At 34.5% G+C, this 17,217-nt stretch overlaps 1 protein-coding gene across 2 annotated transcripts in view; it reads right to left on the reverse strand.

Moving 5' to 3' along the window:
* Nucleotides 1-17,217, reverse strand: part of LOC145247351 (cephalotocin receptor 2-like) — a 115,016-nt gene that overhangs the window by 31,314 nt on the left and 66,485 nt on the right. For both annotated transcript variants that reach the window (XM_080109026.1, XM_080109025.1), the window contains exon 2: nucleotides 2,268-3,231. In XM_080109026.1, coding sequence (XP_079965152.1) covers nucleotides 2,268-3,228 — 961 coding nt within the window. In that variant the 5' untranslated portion in view covers nucleotides 3,229-3,231. The remainder of the gene's footprint in view (nucleotides 1-2,267; nucleotides 3,232-17,217) is intronic.

The raw sequence follows: 17,217 nt of genomic DNA on the forward strand, positions 1-17,217 counted from the left end.
AGACATGCAGTGTAGAAGTATGTTGTTTATCTGTGCCATAATGTATTTGAGTGCTTGTATAAGAAGTGTTCGGCGAGATTTATTTAAAATGAATTAAATGAATGTAATTTGTTTAAACTAAAAAAATGTTGTAAAGCATGGAAATATAGTGCAACCAGGAAATTGTTGTTTTTTCATATTTTTACACCAAGTTTTTTTTGTTTTTTTTTTAGTTCGCATTGAATACACCAACGTATTTCCGATTGAAATTATTATGAGAAAGTATATATTAGATGTATGTGTTATAATTGGTTTCTCCATAAGTGCATTCAGAATTTGTAGTTCAGAGTATCTAGAAGAATTAATATACATCTCAAATCCACTCAAAATATTGTAATTTCTCATTAAATGCAAAGAAAAAGGTCTACATTATGTATAAGATCAATAACGAAAAATCACTGAACCTTATTTTACCGTCAATGATGCAATAATTTATAACACTCTAAATCAGTACCCAACCTGTGGGTCGCGACCCGAAATGAGGTTGTGACACTAATGCTATGGAGTCCCTAACTCATTTTGAGCCGAATGCGAATCTATATATATCTATAAAAATGAAATTGTCCGTCTCTGTGTGTGTGTCTGTGTGTGTACATTCCCTTACCAAACTACTCAGTCAATTTTCAGTCTACAGACTCGAGATTTGACATAAAAGTTATTGAGATTCGGGAAAATTTTAATCTGTTTTCGGCCAGAAATTTCGTTGTTCAACGATTTAAAAATTCTACCAAACTCCTCCAACAATTTTGGGTATAAACACTTGAAATTTTAGATGTAGGTTACTTGGACATGAATGAAACTTTTTCATTTGATTTGAGCCTAAAACAATAAATGTTAAGAGGTCACAATTTGAGCTAAAGTAAAAAAAAAGGACCTCTGCGGTCTCTACCAAATTATTCAGCCAATTTTTGCTCTAAACATTTTAAATTTTACATAAAGTGTATTCAGACATAGAGCAAGCTGTTTAATCCGTTTGGGGTTGGAAAATTGGATGCCAAAAGGGTCAAAGTTCAAAAGTTTTGCGGTCTCTAGCAAACTATTCAGCCAAGTTTGGGTCTAAACATTTGAAATTTTACTTAAAAGTATTCAGAAAGGCAGAAAGCTTTTAAATCAGTTTTGGGGCGAAAATTTTGCTGCCAAGAGGTGAAAGTTGAAAGAGTTGACCTTTGCAGACTCTACCAAACTCCTCCGCCAATTTTGGGTTCAAACACTTGAAATTTTAGATGTAGGTTACCTGGACATTAGTCAAACTTTTGAATATATATATACATATGCACATAAAGTTATGAACACTACATAGGGCCCGAGCAAAGCCGGGCTGAGCTGCTAGTATTATATAAAGCACGATGAAAAAAATCTATTGATAAACTACAATCACAAGAATTTTAGGCAAAAGTTCCGCAAAATTCCCAGTAATATCAGAAATCGCAATAAGTAATTCATTACTTTTCCCAACAGCGTATATGAAGAAATATTCTCCAAATTTCTCATCCTTAAAAGTACCGAAATCCATTAAATGTGGAAGACGACTTGAGGTGTGCCATATCAGCAACGGAAACCCGCATAGAATTGCTAAAAACAGCTGCAATATTATTATTATTATTATTATTATTATTATTATTATTATTATTATTATTGTTATTGTTATTATTATTATTATTATTATTATTATTATTATTATTCGTCTCCTTAAAGTCATATTTATATCTAAACATATTTTACATAATGTAGAAATTTGTCTGTTCGAATAATTTTGAATTGATTTGCAATTAATTCATTTTTATAGCAGCTTTGGAAATTTCTATGAATAAATTTGAAATTAATCATAAATTTATGGAATGTATAGTTACTTCACGAATAAATAGTCTATAATTCAACAATCGCAATATATGACAGTTTGATGTACAAAAAATGTATATATAAGATATTTTAATGGTTTGTGTCGCTTCTTGATTGCTTGTTCGAAAATCTTTCGCCGTATTTGAAACCACAGCTCAAAATAAACTAGAAATTCCAAGAATGCTAACTACATCACAGACCATAAAATAAACACTAAGAACAACAAAATATTTCCCTAAAACGCTCACATCTCATGTAGAAATATATATTGTCTCATGTAATAATGTAATTCAAGACTGTATAATGTTTCAAACGCAATTTAAATTATATTAAATTAAATAATTCAGTCCAATTTTTGTAAAATCATACTGAAAAGGGTAGATACTTACTTTTGGTGGTGGCCTTTGGGTCATATAGCCACCAAATCTGACAGACGAAAAAAGGTGACCAGCAGATAATGTAGGCCAGTATTACAGCAAATGTTAACTTTATAGTCTTCAGTTTGGCCCGCGAGAATCCGCGCACGGAATGGGTTCTTAATAAGACGCCGCTCTTTCTCGATCTTTGCGCCGGAGGCTGCAATTGCACTTTTACTTTTCTTCTGGGGACCGAATACGTCACTTCCTGGTTGTACGTCTTGCTACTATTGGCTTCACGTGAAGATCGATATTTTGACCAGATTGTGTAGCATATTGAACTGTAGCTAACGATGAGTATCACAAGCGGTACCAAGTAGAGCGCACAAAAGATGGATAATACGTAAGCTTCAAGTCCCCAGGAAGGTTTGAAGTGAACCCAACAATCGTACTCACCACTTCCGGCAACGATTTCTTGATAACGAAATAGGATCACTTGAGGAATACTAAACACAGCTGCAATTAGATAAGCAGTAAAGATCATGCTGTGGACCATGAAAGGAGTCCATGTCTGGTTAGTGAGCGGGTGACAAATCGCTCTGTAACGGTCGATTGCTGTCATTATCAAAACGTAAGTAGATAAATAGAGAGAAAACATCTGGGCATATTTAATGAAACGACACATAGCATCACCTGCTAAAAACCGGTACGTGATGTCCCAGATGATTTGCGGAAGTGTATTAAAAAATGCAACGATCAGATCAGCAATACTCAAATGTAAAATAAAAAGTTGCATTCGACTGACTTTCCTCCGGCGCAAAAGAAGCGCAACCAGTACGCATGCGTTATTGAATACAGCGAGAGCAAAGCAAACACCTTGGACAATGACTTCCATCTTCGCTAGTTCTTCATTTCTAGGGTGTACCGGCTGGGTGGTGTTTTCTGTACCGTTCAGGCCATCTATTTCCATGAGGCTATCATTTTGGATATGCATATTCTAAAAAAAATCAAACAATTAAATAATTACTTTTACATTAATTTGTTTACATAGGTTAATGTATGCATAAAATATTATAATATTATAATAGTTATTGTTGCGACTAATATTGCCTTTTTAATATAAATGCATGATTACAAATAAAATAATTGCAAAATACAGAAATCCTGTTGATATGAACACAAAATCAGTATATTAGAAAAAAAAAGTATGATATATATATATATATATATATATATATATATATATATATATATATATAGTAATTTATAAAATATATATGGCGATTAAGCTACACTGAATATTCTGCGTTTCATCCAACTATAGGATTCGTCAGGCTGACGAATCCTATAGTTGGATGAAACGCAGAATATTCAGTGTGGCTTAATCGCCATATATATTTTATAAATTACTAACTAGCTCTACCTACGTATTGAGCACTTTTGAAGTAAATACTTAAAGTTTACGCATAAATCTATACTTTCGTATATTAAATTTATGTGAATAAATGAAGTAGTTATATATATGTATATATATATATATATATAAGTCTAACAAGCAACAGATAGATAGGATATTATATATATATATATATATATATATATATATATATATATATATATATATATATATATATATATATATCCATAAGTAATAGACTCTGTACATATATGAACTTGTGGTTCCTATCTATCTGTTGCTTGTTAGAATTTTCGAGATAGATGTTTATAAGAGCATACATTCTGAAGCCACATATCTTAGTTAACTATATAAGTCATGTGATCAAAGAGATACGTTATTTTATCATTGTTTGCAGGTGACATTCATAAAAATAGAATGTGACATTTTACTTCAGCTTTAAGATTTATATGAAATAAATTTTAAAAATAAGAATATGATAATCATTATAAATTCCTGGGAGTGATGTGCATCACGGGTTAAATAAAGGAAGCACGCTGTGTGTATTAGTGTATTACTGGAGATCCGGGATGTGTATCGGAATTTAAATAAAGGATATATAAAGGATACATGAGGTGTGCGTTGGGAATGAAACACAGAAAGCCGGGATAAGATGCCGATGCATCTTATCCCGGCTTTCTGTGTTTCATTCCCAACGCACACCTCATGTATCCTTTATATAAAGGTGAATATAAAAAACCCTGGATGTGGATCAAAGGAGGTTAAATTAAATCATTAATCGAAAAGAATGTCATGATTTTGAACAAAAAAGGATTTTATATATAATATACATGTTATTTTACCATTCTCTATACATTCTATGTGTGCGCATATGACTACATATGTACGTATGTTTGTGCATGCATATGTAATCCAGGCAAGCAAAGAAGACGTTACCCATCTCCCCTCCCTCACCAAGAACTCTTCATCATATGTGTACTTTTATGTGTGTGTATGTGCCGCACATGAGTGTTCATGTATGTATGTGGATGCATACGTGTAAGTTCATGCATATCTATGTATACATATGCACCTGTGTGTAGGGGAGCATATGTGTACTTTTCGAACTTTTATGACAGATTTCATTTTGAAGAAGACCACCCACGTTTTTCACCGTTTAAAGCCTGAAATGCTGAGATGATCACATGTAAACATTTCTTTATCCTATTGGCTACATACTCTGCCCTGTTTATCTACTATTGTCACCGAAGGGCCGAAGGATCCATTGAAAACTTTGTTCTTTTAGGAAAAAGGTTGTCTTAAAACATTCTGTATTCCTACACGTCTACAAATAAGAAATAAATAGCGGAAAAATATAAACATTAATATATTTTTTCCTACTGATATTTTTACATCTCCATATATAATAAAATGACAGCAGAAATCCTCTCTGCACCAAAGTATCGTAGGTTCACAACAACAGATGCCACATACAAATTCAATACATCTAGGCTAATAGCCACTATCTTACGTAGCTTTCGAACACCATTTTAGACACATTCAGTCGTGATAATAAAATACTACATTGCATCCTATGAGCAACACCATCACAATCGCAGCATTTTAGAGGAAGGATTTTTTCTGTAAATATTTTGTACTACCACTGCTACCAGTTGTCACCGGGGCGAATTGTACATGTTCCAAAGATTCTGTGATTACACCGACCATAACTGGCTATTACATGCATAGATCTATATAATCTTTCCAATTTACGATTCTTAAAATCTGTGTAGACAAAAGATTTTGAAACATCAGTTGGAGATATTTATTGATTTAAAACCACCTGAACAGTGAGATTTTTTTTCTCACTGGTCTTCCAACTGAAACCAAATTCCCTTCTTTCCTCATTCGTTTCTTAGTTTTTAATTAATCATTCTGACGTTTCCTCTTAGAGGGTCAGACGATAAGACCTTAAGGAAATTTTAATAATTTCACCTGCCCGTTTTTTTTTGTTTTTTTTTTTTTTGGTATTTAAATTAAATTATGTTTCCTCTTAAATATATATATATATATATATATATATATATATATATATATATATATATATATATATATATAATGCATCCGTTTAAAGCAGTTTAAAAATCTACACAAGCAAACAAAAAATAATGATGGCGTGTAAAATACATAAATGTTTATATATTTACCCACACACTCTTTGTTTTTTGTTGTTGTTTTTTTCAATTTGGCTTTTTAGTTTGCGAAAATCTGGCTATAGTTAACAATTTGGCCTTTTTTTTTTTGTCTTTTTCTGAAAGATTTGGTTTCAAATATTTAAGATAGTCTGGCAACCCAATTAAGGTCAGCTGTTGGATACGTTTACCTTTTTAGAACCTTAAAACATACATAACTTTCAGATTGCAAAATAATTTTTAAAACCCAAAAGAATTACGCCATTGACTGGACCATAAGTGAGCCATTCTCACTTATTTTCTTAAAAGTAACAAACAAAATATTAGATTTATATATTAACATATTTATCGCTAACTACATCCTTACCTACACTGCACTGTAAATTTATGATGTTAAAAACACTAAACTGATAGATACTACAATTTCGTATATGGATGTTGTAATAATCAAGACAAACACAATGGTATAATTAACAAAAAGTGTATTAGCAAAAGTATGTTACAGAAGTACACATCATGATTCTGGGGCCATAACTTCCACAAATTGCTGTGTTAGATGTAACTGCATTTATAGTTTTTTGGTGAGTCCTGAAATAACTACAGAGAAATTGGTTTCAAAGTATAAAGAAACTAAAAGTATCTTAAACGAACCACTGTTCTGGACAATCAAAAACTTCTGAATGTATGTCGCGGATATTATTTATCCACATCAAAATTGAATAAAATTGTAATATTTTTTGTCGCGTGCCAGACATAGCCGGTTTCACGTATCCCACGGATGGGAAATGTCTTAGACACCAGCCGCTGGCTAACAGATATCCAATGCAAATGCAATTCCAAACAAGACTTGTATAGATGCTGTCATTAACTACTTCTGTTATCAGATTTGCCATGATCCCATAATTTTAACTTTAATAAAGTTTATATATATTGATCAATATTCAATGCTACATGCAATAGCATATAAATCAATCAAACAGTTCAATCTAATCAAAGCCTACTATCTCTTCACGTGCATGGTCAAGAGTCATATTCTTTGACATTCATTCTGGCGCACGACAAGGATGCGTTCTCTCACCTATGTTATTCAATTACACCATTGACTGGACCATAACTGCCACAAGTTGCTACCCAATAATGTGTTTATAGTTTCTGGGTAAGTCCATTATTCCTGAAATAGGTATATCAGCCTAACCTCGTAACGATATGGAAATTGGTCTCAGTTTAAAGAGACAGGCACTGTTCTGGACGGCCAAAAACTGCTGAATTTATGTTGAAAATATTATTTATTGCCATTAGAATTGAATCAAACCGTATATTTTTAAACATGTACCAACATGAAAAGAGAGGAAACTAAATTTAACACAAATGGGGATTTGTTTATTCTACGTTAGAAGTTAGAAGAACTTTAAGTAATATACTTAATATCTACACTTACTACATGCTCGTTTGTATTAAAAAATGGCCTCCTTTCTATCTATATCAAACCACTGAATATAGCTTATATTTACTTTCAACTATATTTGTAAATGAAATGTACAGTGATCTTAGTTACGTCACTAGAACTATTTCTGAATAGATACAAGCTTTGTGCCTGACCTTAATATTTCCTGCAACTACGAATTCCGACTCGTCATGTACTAATTGTTTCTCTCATAACTATAAAAACACCACCGCTGGCTTCCTATGTATATCTAACATATACTTTACCTCCTTTGTCTAACTTGCATGTTAAATTTAAAGAAAAAAAATTTTTTTAAGCTAAACTTTATTTGAAACTCTAAATTCTAATGTAACTCTACTGTATTCTGTAAGTAAATATCCCTTCTCTTGAAAACTAACAATTTGCTCTACTCCCCAAGCTGCCACTAAAACTCCTGGCCATGCTGACCGCTTAGAAAGTCGTCACTAAGCATGTATATATTTCTACCTCTAAGACATGCATTAGAGTTCATTTTTATCCAGTTAGGTACTTACTAGCCATAGTCTGTACTCAGATTTAAAGCAATCTCCAGTTTATAACAATATGTCTCTTCCTTAGATAGTTTTGCAACGATTAATACAACACTGAACCGATACTCTTTGTTTATGCAAAATACTCCCTGACTCTTAAATGAAAGCTGAAATTATCTTCCTTCATTAGAAGTGGAAACATACTTAATTATCTTCAACTTCTATTTATTCGCATCTACAGAAAATTTGCCCATATATCACTTTATTATACATACGGAATACACCATAACTCATAATTTACCTCCAGTTACACTCGTACTGTATCGCACGTACATCTTAACCGTCCTGTCATCTAAAATATACAGAGTCTGGGCACAAACAATTTAGTTTAATTCTTAATACCTAGTCATACTGTAACGTTATCCTATTCCTAAGCTAACATATAAATATATAGAAAAAAAATTAAAAATCTAAAAGAAAAAATCTTAAACCACATATTAACTCCTTTCTAACAAGACTGCTTGCAAATATAGTTGCTTCCACTGCATGAAATTTACTCACCCCCTCTTCCAGTAACAAAGAAATAGCAATGTCCCTAAATCACTTTGAGGAGTGTAACTATTTAGTAGACATATAACCTTTACAAACTAACCCAGTAATATTATGCGGGGCTGCAGAAATACCTGGATTAGAAACCAGGTGTGGAGCAAACCTCCTCGGTGCTGATGGACCTAGTAGATCTTCCCAGATCATCCGTCTAGGAGAAGGAAAACTCTGAAACTAAACCTATGGGAGGGAGGCCTCTCCAGTCTTGAATGACAACCTGTGGGAGTTGAAAACTCTCAGCCTAACTCGATTGTCGCCCTTTAACTCAGAAGAGCGACCTAACTACGTCACTTCCTGTTCCCCATATTTCTTCCTCTTTTCAATTCCTCTACCATTAAATACATCCACCATTATATACATGGGGGCGGGATCGTCTATCACACTGCAGACCGTCCTGTCTCCAACATCTGGTAGACCGCCGACGTGATCTTTTTCAAAATGGTGACTTAACGAACATTCTCATAAAAGCTTAACAATCAACGTTCCAAAAACATTTAAACGTTCTCACTGTCGCGAATGTAACATGCCGTTATATCGTTAAATAATCAGCGAAATATACTCAAAAAAGAAAGAAAAAACAAAACAAAAACCACAATTTCCAAAAAAAGGAGAAAAAACTTTTTCGTTGCATTTTCAACTTTATATCTAAACACACGTGCGTCAATTATCTATCGTCGCCATTTTGAATTTTTTTACTACTCGTGGACAACTAATGTAAACAAACCACCTCAAAAGAAAAAAAATCTTTTTTCCGTCGCAGCCTAAATAATAATAATAATAATAATAATAATAATAATAATAATAACAATAACAATAACAATAACAATAATAATAATAATAATAATAATAATAAGCATGATGATGATGATGATGATGATGATGATGATGATGATGATGACAGCAACAGCAACAGCAACAGCAACAACAACAACAACAACAACAACAACAATAATAATAATAATAATAATAATAATAATAATAATAATAAAAGAGAACAATAAGTTTTATCTATATTCATGCACTTAAAAAAACATAGACATTATTATCTTCTTCACATTTTTTATAAAGAAGCGTATCAATGTCTGTTAAAATTTCGACGATACCAACGGACTACTATTTTCACGAACATTTCGATTTTTCTCGCAAACGATGCACATTTCCGTTATAATCCAATCGAGAAAATAATTTTAATAACGTCTTGAATACAACGCGCTCCCTGAAATATTCTTAGACGTTCTTTTCACGTCATTTAACTCAAACTTTTTTATTCTGTTCTCCGTCATAATCGAAGCAAAATATGACCTCGAGAACCTGAAAGGTCAAATTTTCCTGTTGCCTTCATTCTTAATAATCAGTTTGTTCAACAAAACTATTTTCTGAGGACCAGTTCTTGTTTACCTCAGCCGAGAAACACTTCGCACGAAGAGACATGATTACGCACATGTAACGAGCACCTGAAACGAACGAACGTCACACTGCAAAGACGTAACTCCAGCGACATGCATCCACTGCTACAACGAACGAAAATTGCTTCCTTATTTGAACGAAGTTCCTAACAACTTTAATAGCAATTTCGACGTGTTTTCCACGTATTTTCAACGCCAGAAATTATGTATGAATTTTGCTGTGGATGACGAAGTCTAACAAACATACCATCACGCACGCGTTTTATATATAGATTTTGCTGTGGATGACGAAGTCTCAAAACATTCCGACACACATGCGTTTTAGCTATGTATCAAAACCTTAAACCTTCTTCACTTTACCGAAATATTTTTTTTTTTTTGCCATGTGCGAATATAAAAAATTATTTCAGCTTTCGATTTCATCATGGAGAACGTGTGGCAACAAGCCCACTGCAAAACTCAAAGCCTCTCCACGGCATATGAACCCTTTCCAGCAACACCTCACAGGATATCAACCTTTTTTAGCAACAAACGCGACAGCCAACACAAAGATGTTCACCAAACACTGTACACTCCTGGATTTCACAACGATTCACCTCACCTCACCGAAGTTCTCCAGCTAACATGAGTAAGCTGCATCACTGGACGTTCAGACCGTACCGACCCACTGAGTACGCCCGAGCACCTGAACAATGTTGACACCGCTCTCTATGGACGGACAAATTTCCTCGCAGACCCACTTGTGACCGTAAGTGCGTAGTCGACACATTCGCGACCAACGTGAACCAACTTCAACCCATCATGCTGACCCTTGCACACGCTTCATAGACTCTGTCGCAATACAGTCTATGACCGCAACACTTGCACTCATAACATCATTCCTATGACCATTCCACAGTTGTACAAGTTTGCACACCTTTTTTTCCTGATATCCTTTAACGTCGCAACTCTATCTTTACACCCTTTTACTTAATAAATAAAAAAAATCTCTCTCGTTCTCTATACAGTGGACACACACGCAAACATATATATGCATGCTTTTTCTCCAATTTTCTTTTCTCTAGCTTCCAGCTAACTAGGAAGGCAGTATTGTGGGAGTTGAAAACTCTCAGCCTAACTCGATTGTCGCCCTTTAACTCAGAAGAGCGACCTAGCTACGTCACTTCCTGTTCCCCATATTTCTTCCTCTTTTGCGCTGGACTTTCAAGCAGTCAAGATGTGACAAACACCGCTCCGGTGGGGCCATGAGCCACGTCCTGACTAGCCAGTCAACCGCAATAACGTTACTCATCTTTCAATGAACTCTTATTCTTTCTATCACTCTTTCCTGTATATTTATGCAAATAAATTGCATTTGTTTCGTTGATATATAACAGTATATTTTCGTCTTCATTATGCGACCTTTCGTCTTTTCAATTCCTCTACCATTAAATACATCCACCATTATATACATGGAGACGGGATCGTCTATCACTCTGCAGACCGTCCTGTCTCCAACAAACGTTCCTAGGGCTGGTGACTCAAACTTTTAGGTTTGCACACCTAAACTGCTTAAGGAGTAGATAGGCTCTGTCTATCGCTCTCATTCAGGCACTATCACAGTGATTCGACAGAAACATTCAGTGGTAGATCTTGTTTCCTAACTAGGGCAATGAACGCCGTTTTCCCCACTTCCGACACATCCCACCCCTCTAAATTGGGCACTTGGGAGTGCTTGAGTGCCACATATGCCAGTGAAATTAGATTAGGTTGACCTTCGTCTGATGGGTTGAGGGTACCGGATTGATAGTTCCTGGCTGCTGTTTCTTTGGTAACACTTAGAGCGGCTGCTCCATCAACAGTTGTATAATATCGGGATGTTTGTAGTGCCATGTCGTGCATGGAAAAAGACCCTGCACTCATCCCCGGTGGGCTTTCTTGAGGCCACAATCCTAGTTGATGAAAGAACAGCTGATGGTCTACTTGTGTTGCATGTCTGGTATTCTACATAACCACTTTTTCAGCACCCCCCTACCTAAACTGGAACTCTTTAAAAAAAATGACAGTACAATCAAAAATTACACTTAAACCAGGCTTAGGTTCAAACAAAATCAACTTGCCTCCTCCTTTGAAGCTTGCATTTATGAACATCCGTGGACTTAGAACTAATTTAGATGATGTTGAAGCATTTCTCCTAACAAACACCCCGGATATCTTAGCACTAAGTGGAACTAATCTACACTCCTCCATGGCCTCTTACCACTTTAACATGCCTGGATAGCTCCCACTCTGCTATAAGGACTCTGACAGACATATGCACAGACTTGGAGTCTATATTCGTAATACCCTTCCCTTGAGAAACAAAACGAGAATCAGACGGTCAAACATTTATATGCTTTAGACTTAACATGCAACATAACTACTTTTTTTCTCTCTACTGCTCCTCCTTGACCCTCATGAAACAAAATCTCTGATAGTATAGATACAGCCATCTCCTCGACACTAGTGCACAAGTAGATGTATTTGGTGACTTCAGTGTCCACCACAGAAACTGGCTTGGATTCTCTACTTACACAGACGCAGCTGGTAGCACAACACATAGCATCTCTATATCTCACTCCCTATCACAGATGGTTACATTTGCAACCCGTTTCCCAGACCAACAAAAACAGCACGCATCACTTCTAGATCTGTTTTTGACCACATTCCCCAATCATTGTATAACAAATGCCCACAGCTCACTTCGGAACGCTGATCATACAGTGATAATGGTCGAAATCACCCTGGGAAGCCATCAGAAATCTTATCAGAGATGCCCCATGGGGAAATATTTTTTCTCTTCCTGCTGAACAGTACACAAATGAGACGACTGAATGGTTCAAAACGGCAATTGAAGTACATGTTTCCATGCGGAAATTTTATAACAAGCCCTACTCTCCACAATGGTTTACTTCTACTTGTGCAACTGCCATTGCACAAAGGTATCATGTATACTTCAGATTTAACCGACATAAGTCTAGATCAAACAGACAGAAGTATATAGAAGTCAGAAGTAACTGTAAGAAAGAAATAGTGACAGCTAAGAGAGAATTTACTGAAACCACCAAAAAACGCACCGAAGAACAGAAATTATGAACCCGTGATTTCTGGAAAATCTACAACAGTGTAGTAAATAATGGGCAGTCAACAATTCCCCCACTAACCAACAATCATGAAGTTGTTTGCTCAGCAACCGAGAAGGCTAATGTGCTTGCCAGTCGGTTTGCCTCCAACTCCACACTGAAACCTGCTAACCACCCCTCCCTGACTTTCCTTTGTGGACAGACACCACGTTGGACGATCTGAAAATCATCCCTTATCAGGTGCATGCTATCATACAAAACCTTGACACTTCAAAAGCATGTGGACCTGGTCTCATCCCGGTTGTGCTATTAAAAAAATGCTCTGCCGAAGTAGCTCCAGTTCTCTCCAAACTTTACAACAAATGCCTTAATGAATCTTGCTTTCTGGACTGCTGGAAAACTGCTTCTGTGGTACTAGTTTTCAAGAATTCTGGCGAAAGAACTGACCCAGTAAATTATCTCCCCATTAGCCTCCTCCCGCTTTTCGCCAAAATATTGAGTCCATAATTAATCAAGCTCTAGTCCATCACCTTAAAAATGCAAAACTACTGACCGACCAACAATATGGATTTAGGCAAGCCTGTTCCACAGCAGATATCCTAACTGTAATCTTTGAACGTATATACCATTCACTGGACAAAGCAGGGGAGGGTAGAGGCTTTTGACAGGGTATGGCATGAACGTATTCTCAGGAAAATCCGATCATACGGTATCACTGGACAAATACTTAACATAATAAAATCCTTCTTAAATAAGAGAAAAATTAAGTTGTCCTCTACGGTCGTACATCTAAACAATATCATATAAATGAGGGAGTGCCTCAGGGGTCTATCTTTGGACCTCTATTATTCCTAATATTCATAAATGGCAGAAACACTAGAGAATGACCTCCTATCTGTAGTGGAATGGGGACAAAGATGGATGGTTACATTCAATGCTGCCAAGACTAAACTTGATTCCTTCAATAATTACAAGAAACCATCTCTACCACCAATAGTAATGGTCAAAGATTCATTATCTGAAAGTACTTCTTTTAAACTCCTCAGCCTAACGTTCACAAGAAACATGAGTTGGAACAATTACATTAAGAGCATTTCCAGGACCGCTGCAAGAAGGTAGGCTCTCTCTACCACGCTCGAAAGTATATCATCAGCATAGATGTCAACGAATGATTTAGGTATGTGTTTAGGGAGGTCATTGATGTAGATCAGGAAGAGAGTTGGGCCCAGGATTGACCCCTGAGGGACTCCAGCATTTATATTGCAGGTCTCCGATTTTTGTCCATCTACCACTACTCTTATGAGCCTATCGGAGAGAAATGATTTAATGATTGAGAAAACATTTCCAGTTATGGCTAGAAATCTTGTGAAGTAGACCCTTATGCCATACCTTGTCGAAGGCCTTTGATATGTCAAGAGCAATTGCCCTAGAAAGGAAGCCTTTGTCAAGAGATTCACTAATCCTGTGGGATATAAACGTCAGCACATCTGCTGTAGATCTTGCAGAGCGGAAACCATATTGTGTGTCACTAAGAAGGTTGTTCCTGCTGAGGTGGTTGACTATTTCTTTATTTAATATGGATTCCAACAACTTACTCATAACACACAGGAGACTTATTGGTCTGTATTGAGAGGGAGATGACTTATCACCTGAATTCTTAAATACAGGGCAAACTGATGAGGTCTTCCAGGGAGTCGGAAAGCACTTCTCCTTAAGGCAGCGCTTAAATAGTTTCGTAAGTATGGGAGCAAGTTCTGGTTGAAGCTTTTTTAACACTATAATTGGGATGCCATCAGGGCCAGTTGCTTTACTGGAATCTAGGTTCTTGATTACCTTGGCGACCTCCTGCACGGATATTTGTATGTTACCTAGCTTGTTCTGTGTTATAGGAGGAAATATGGGGAGTTGATGGCCTTCGTCGCATAGGGTAGAATTAGCTGCAAAGTTCTTTGCAAATAGTTTGGCCTTGTCTGACGCTGACGAGATGACCTCTGGTCCATTGATAATGGTTGGGATAGAACGCACACTTCTGTTCAGGATCCTATTTGTTATTTGCCAAAACTGGTGGGAACCAAGCCACTGATCAGCTACCTTGGATTTAACAGACTGGGCGTATAGCTCACTTTCATTTTCTATTACTGTTTTACAGTGGTTGCTGGCAGTCCTAGGTAGGAAAGGTAGAGGCTATAAGAATGCATTTTATGTTGTCTATGGTGTAGTACATTGCTAATAGTTTGTGATGATTTGTTCCTTTTGTGCGTAAGTAGATTTAACCTGCTTCTAGTTTCTGCTTTCCTAATATATATATATATATATATATATATATATATATATATATATATATATATATATATATATATATGAGCAAACAGTTAATAAAATATGTTAAAAAGCACTTTGAAATGAGTTAAAAACATATTTAATCTGAAAAGGAAACACAATAAAGATAAATGGATAGTCCTTAATCAGCAGAGTTTCGAAGAAATACGTTCCTTCTCATCAGAGGGTAGGAATTAGCAAAATGCGGGATCGGATTTTGCATGCAGAAGTATTTGAAAACAAAAAAAGTGAAGCAGAGGGAATATGGTGAAGAAAAAGGTGATTACACATGAATGGATAGTCTGGTGGAAGATAAAAAATCCAGTGACGGTAAAATCCAAATGTAAAACTTCAAGAAAGTTAAAAGAATTTCCATTTGTACAAGTAAAATCCAAGGAAATCCCGTAATTGGAAGAAGATGGTCCATAATAATCCAAAGGCAGAAATCCATGGAATAATTCACAAAAATGTATACAAGGAAAAAAGAAAAGATTCCAATAATATTAATAAAAGAAAAATAAGATATGCTTTTCACTCTACTTCGTAGACATATATAAATAAAAAGATCAGGGAAGAGAAAGAGGAGAGAGAAAAAAGGAGAGAAAAAAGGAGTGAAAAAAAGGAGAGAAAAAAAGGAGAAAAAAATGATGATAAATTTAAATATAAAATATAAAATAAAGGGAAACAAAACTCAAAATGACCCAGACAGGAAATGTTAAAGGCACAAAAAAAATATATAGGGCAAAATAATATAGGTCAACTGAAATGTACAGGTCATCACTTAAAAAAAATGTTAGCAAGAGTTGTTAGACGACACTAAATGGAAAATAAATCGATAAATAAATAAATTAATAAATAAATAGAAAATAAATAATAAATAAAGAGTAAATAAATAAATAAAAAAATAAAAAATAAAATATAAAATATAAGATAAAAAAATAAAAGAAAAAAGAAAAATTATTTAAGGGGAGAGGATGGCCGGTTTCTGCAAATTCAGGAAACAGCAAGAAAAAAAAAGTAAGTAAATGCATATAGTAAAATATAAATAAATATACATACAAGATATGAAAGTGTGGGTAGATTGATATATTAGATAGATAGGAAAGTTTAAAGAATAAAGCAGAAAATGCAGATAAATAACCGGCCATGCAAAGAAGAAATAAAAGAGATAAAGAATTAAAATAAAGGATTATTAAATTATAAAGTATTAAGAAGTATGTAGAAAAACGATAAAGTTTAAGAAAAAAAAATTTTGATATCTATATAAAAGGTAAAAGTAATAACTATGTAATTTCAAAATTGCCATAATTAAATTTGGACTTATGTTTACAGAAAGAGATCAGTTCATTTTTAGAATTTATTATATTGTTACTTTGAGGGGAAGTAATTATAGTTATAGCTTCGCTTGTGCAGAGGCGACATGACTTAGAGCCTGGAGTATAAGACTTAACTTTTTTTATGATTGAGAATGGGGTATTGTTAGAGTTAAGTTTTTTAATTAAAGTGGTTAGAGAAGTTCCTTGGTTATTATTAGAATTATGGTTTTTAAAAGAAGAAATGTGGTTTGATATTCTTTTCTGAATTAATGCTGAAGTAGCGCCGATATATGTATGTACTTTACTAAAAGCTCGAGGTCTGGTATTAATATTAATTTGCTGATTTGTATTAGTTAAATAGTTTGAATTTTGTTCATAGTGTAATACATATATATATATATATATATATATATATATATATATATATATATATATATATATATATTAATTAGGGTTCAAGATTTTACCTAAAATTTGGTCAGTATATTCCTATTACTATTCTAAATTATAATTGGAGTAGTAATTACAAAATCAAAGTTTAGAAAGTTCATATTTAAGGAAAAATATGAATTAACAAACGCAAAAGTATTGGATACACTTTTAAAAAATTATTTTTCTGAAATAAATTTAAATGACTTTTGCTTAGCGTGTTACAATAATGCAAACAAGTTTTCACTGAACAATCAGAGAGTTT

The sequence above is a fragment of the Euprymna scolopes genome, chromosome 25, assembly GCF_053919585.1.
Source record: "Euprymna scolopes isolate OS-2025 chromosome 25, ASM5391958v1, whole genome shotgun sequence".
Lineage (NCBI taxonomy): Eukaryota > Metazoa > Mollusca > Cephalopoda > Sepiida > Sepiolidae > Euprymna > Euprymna scolopes.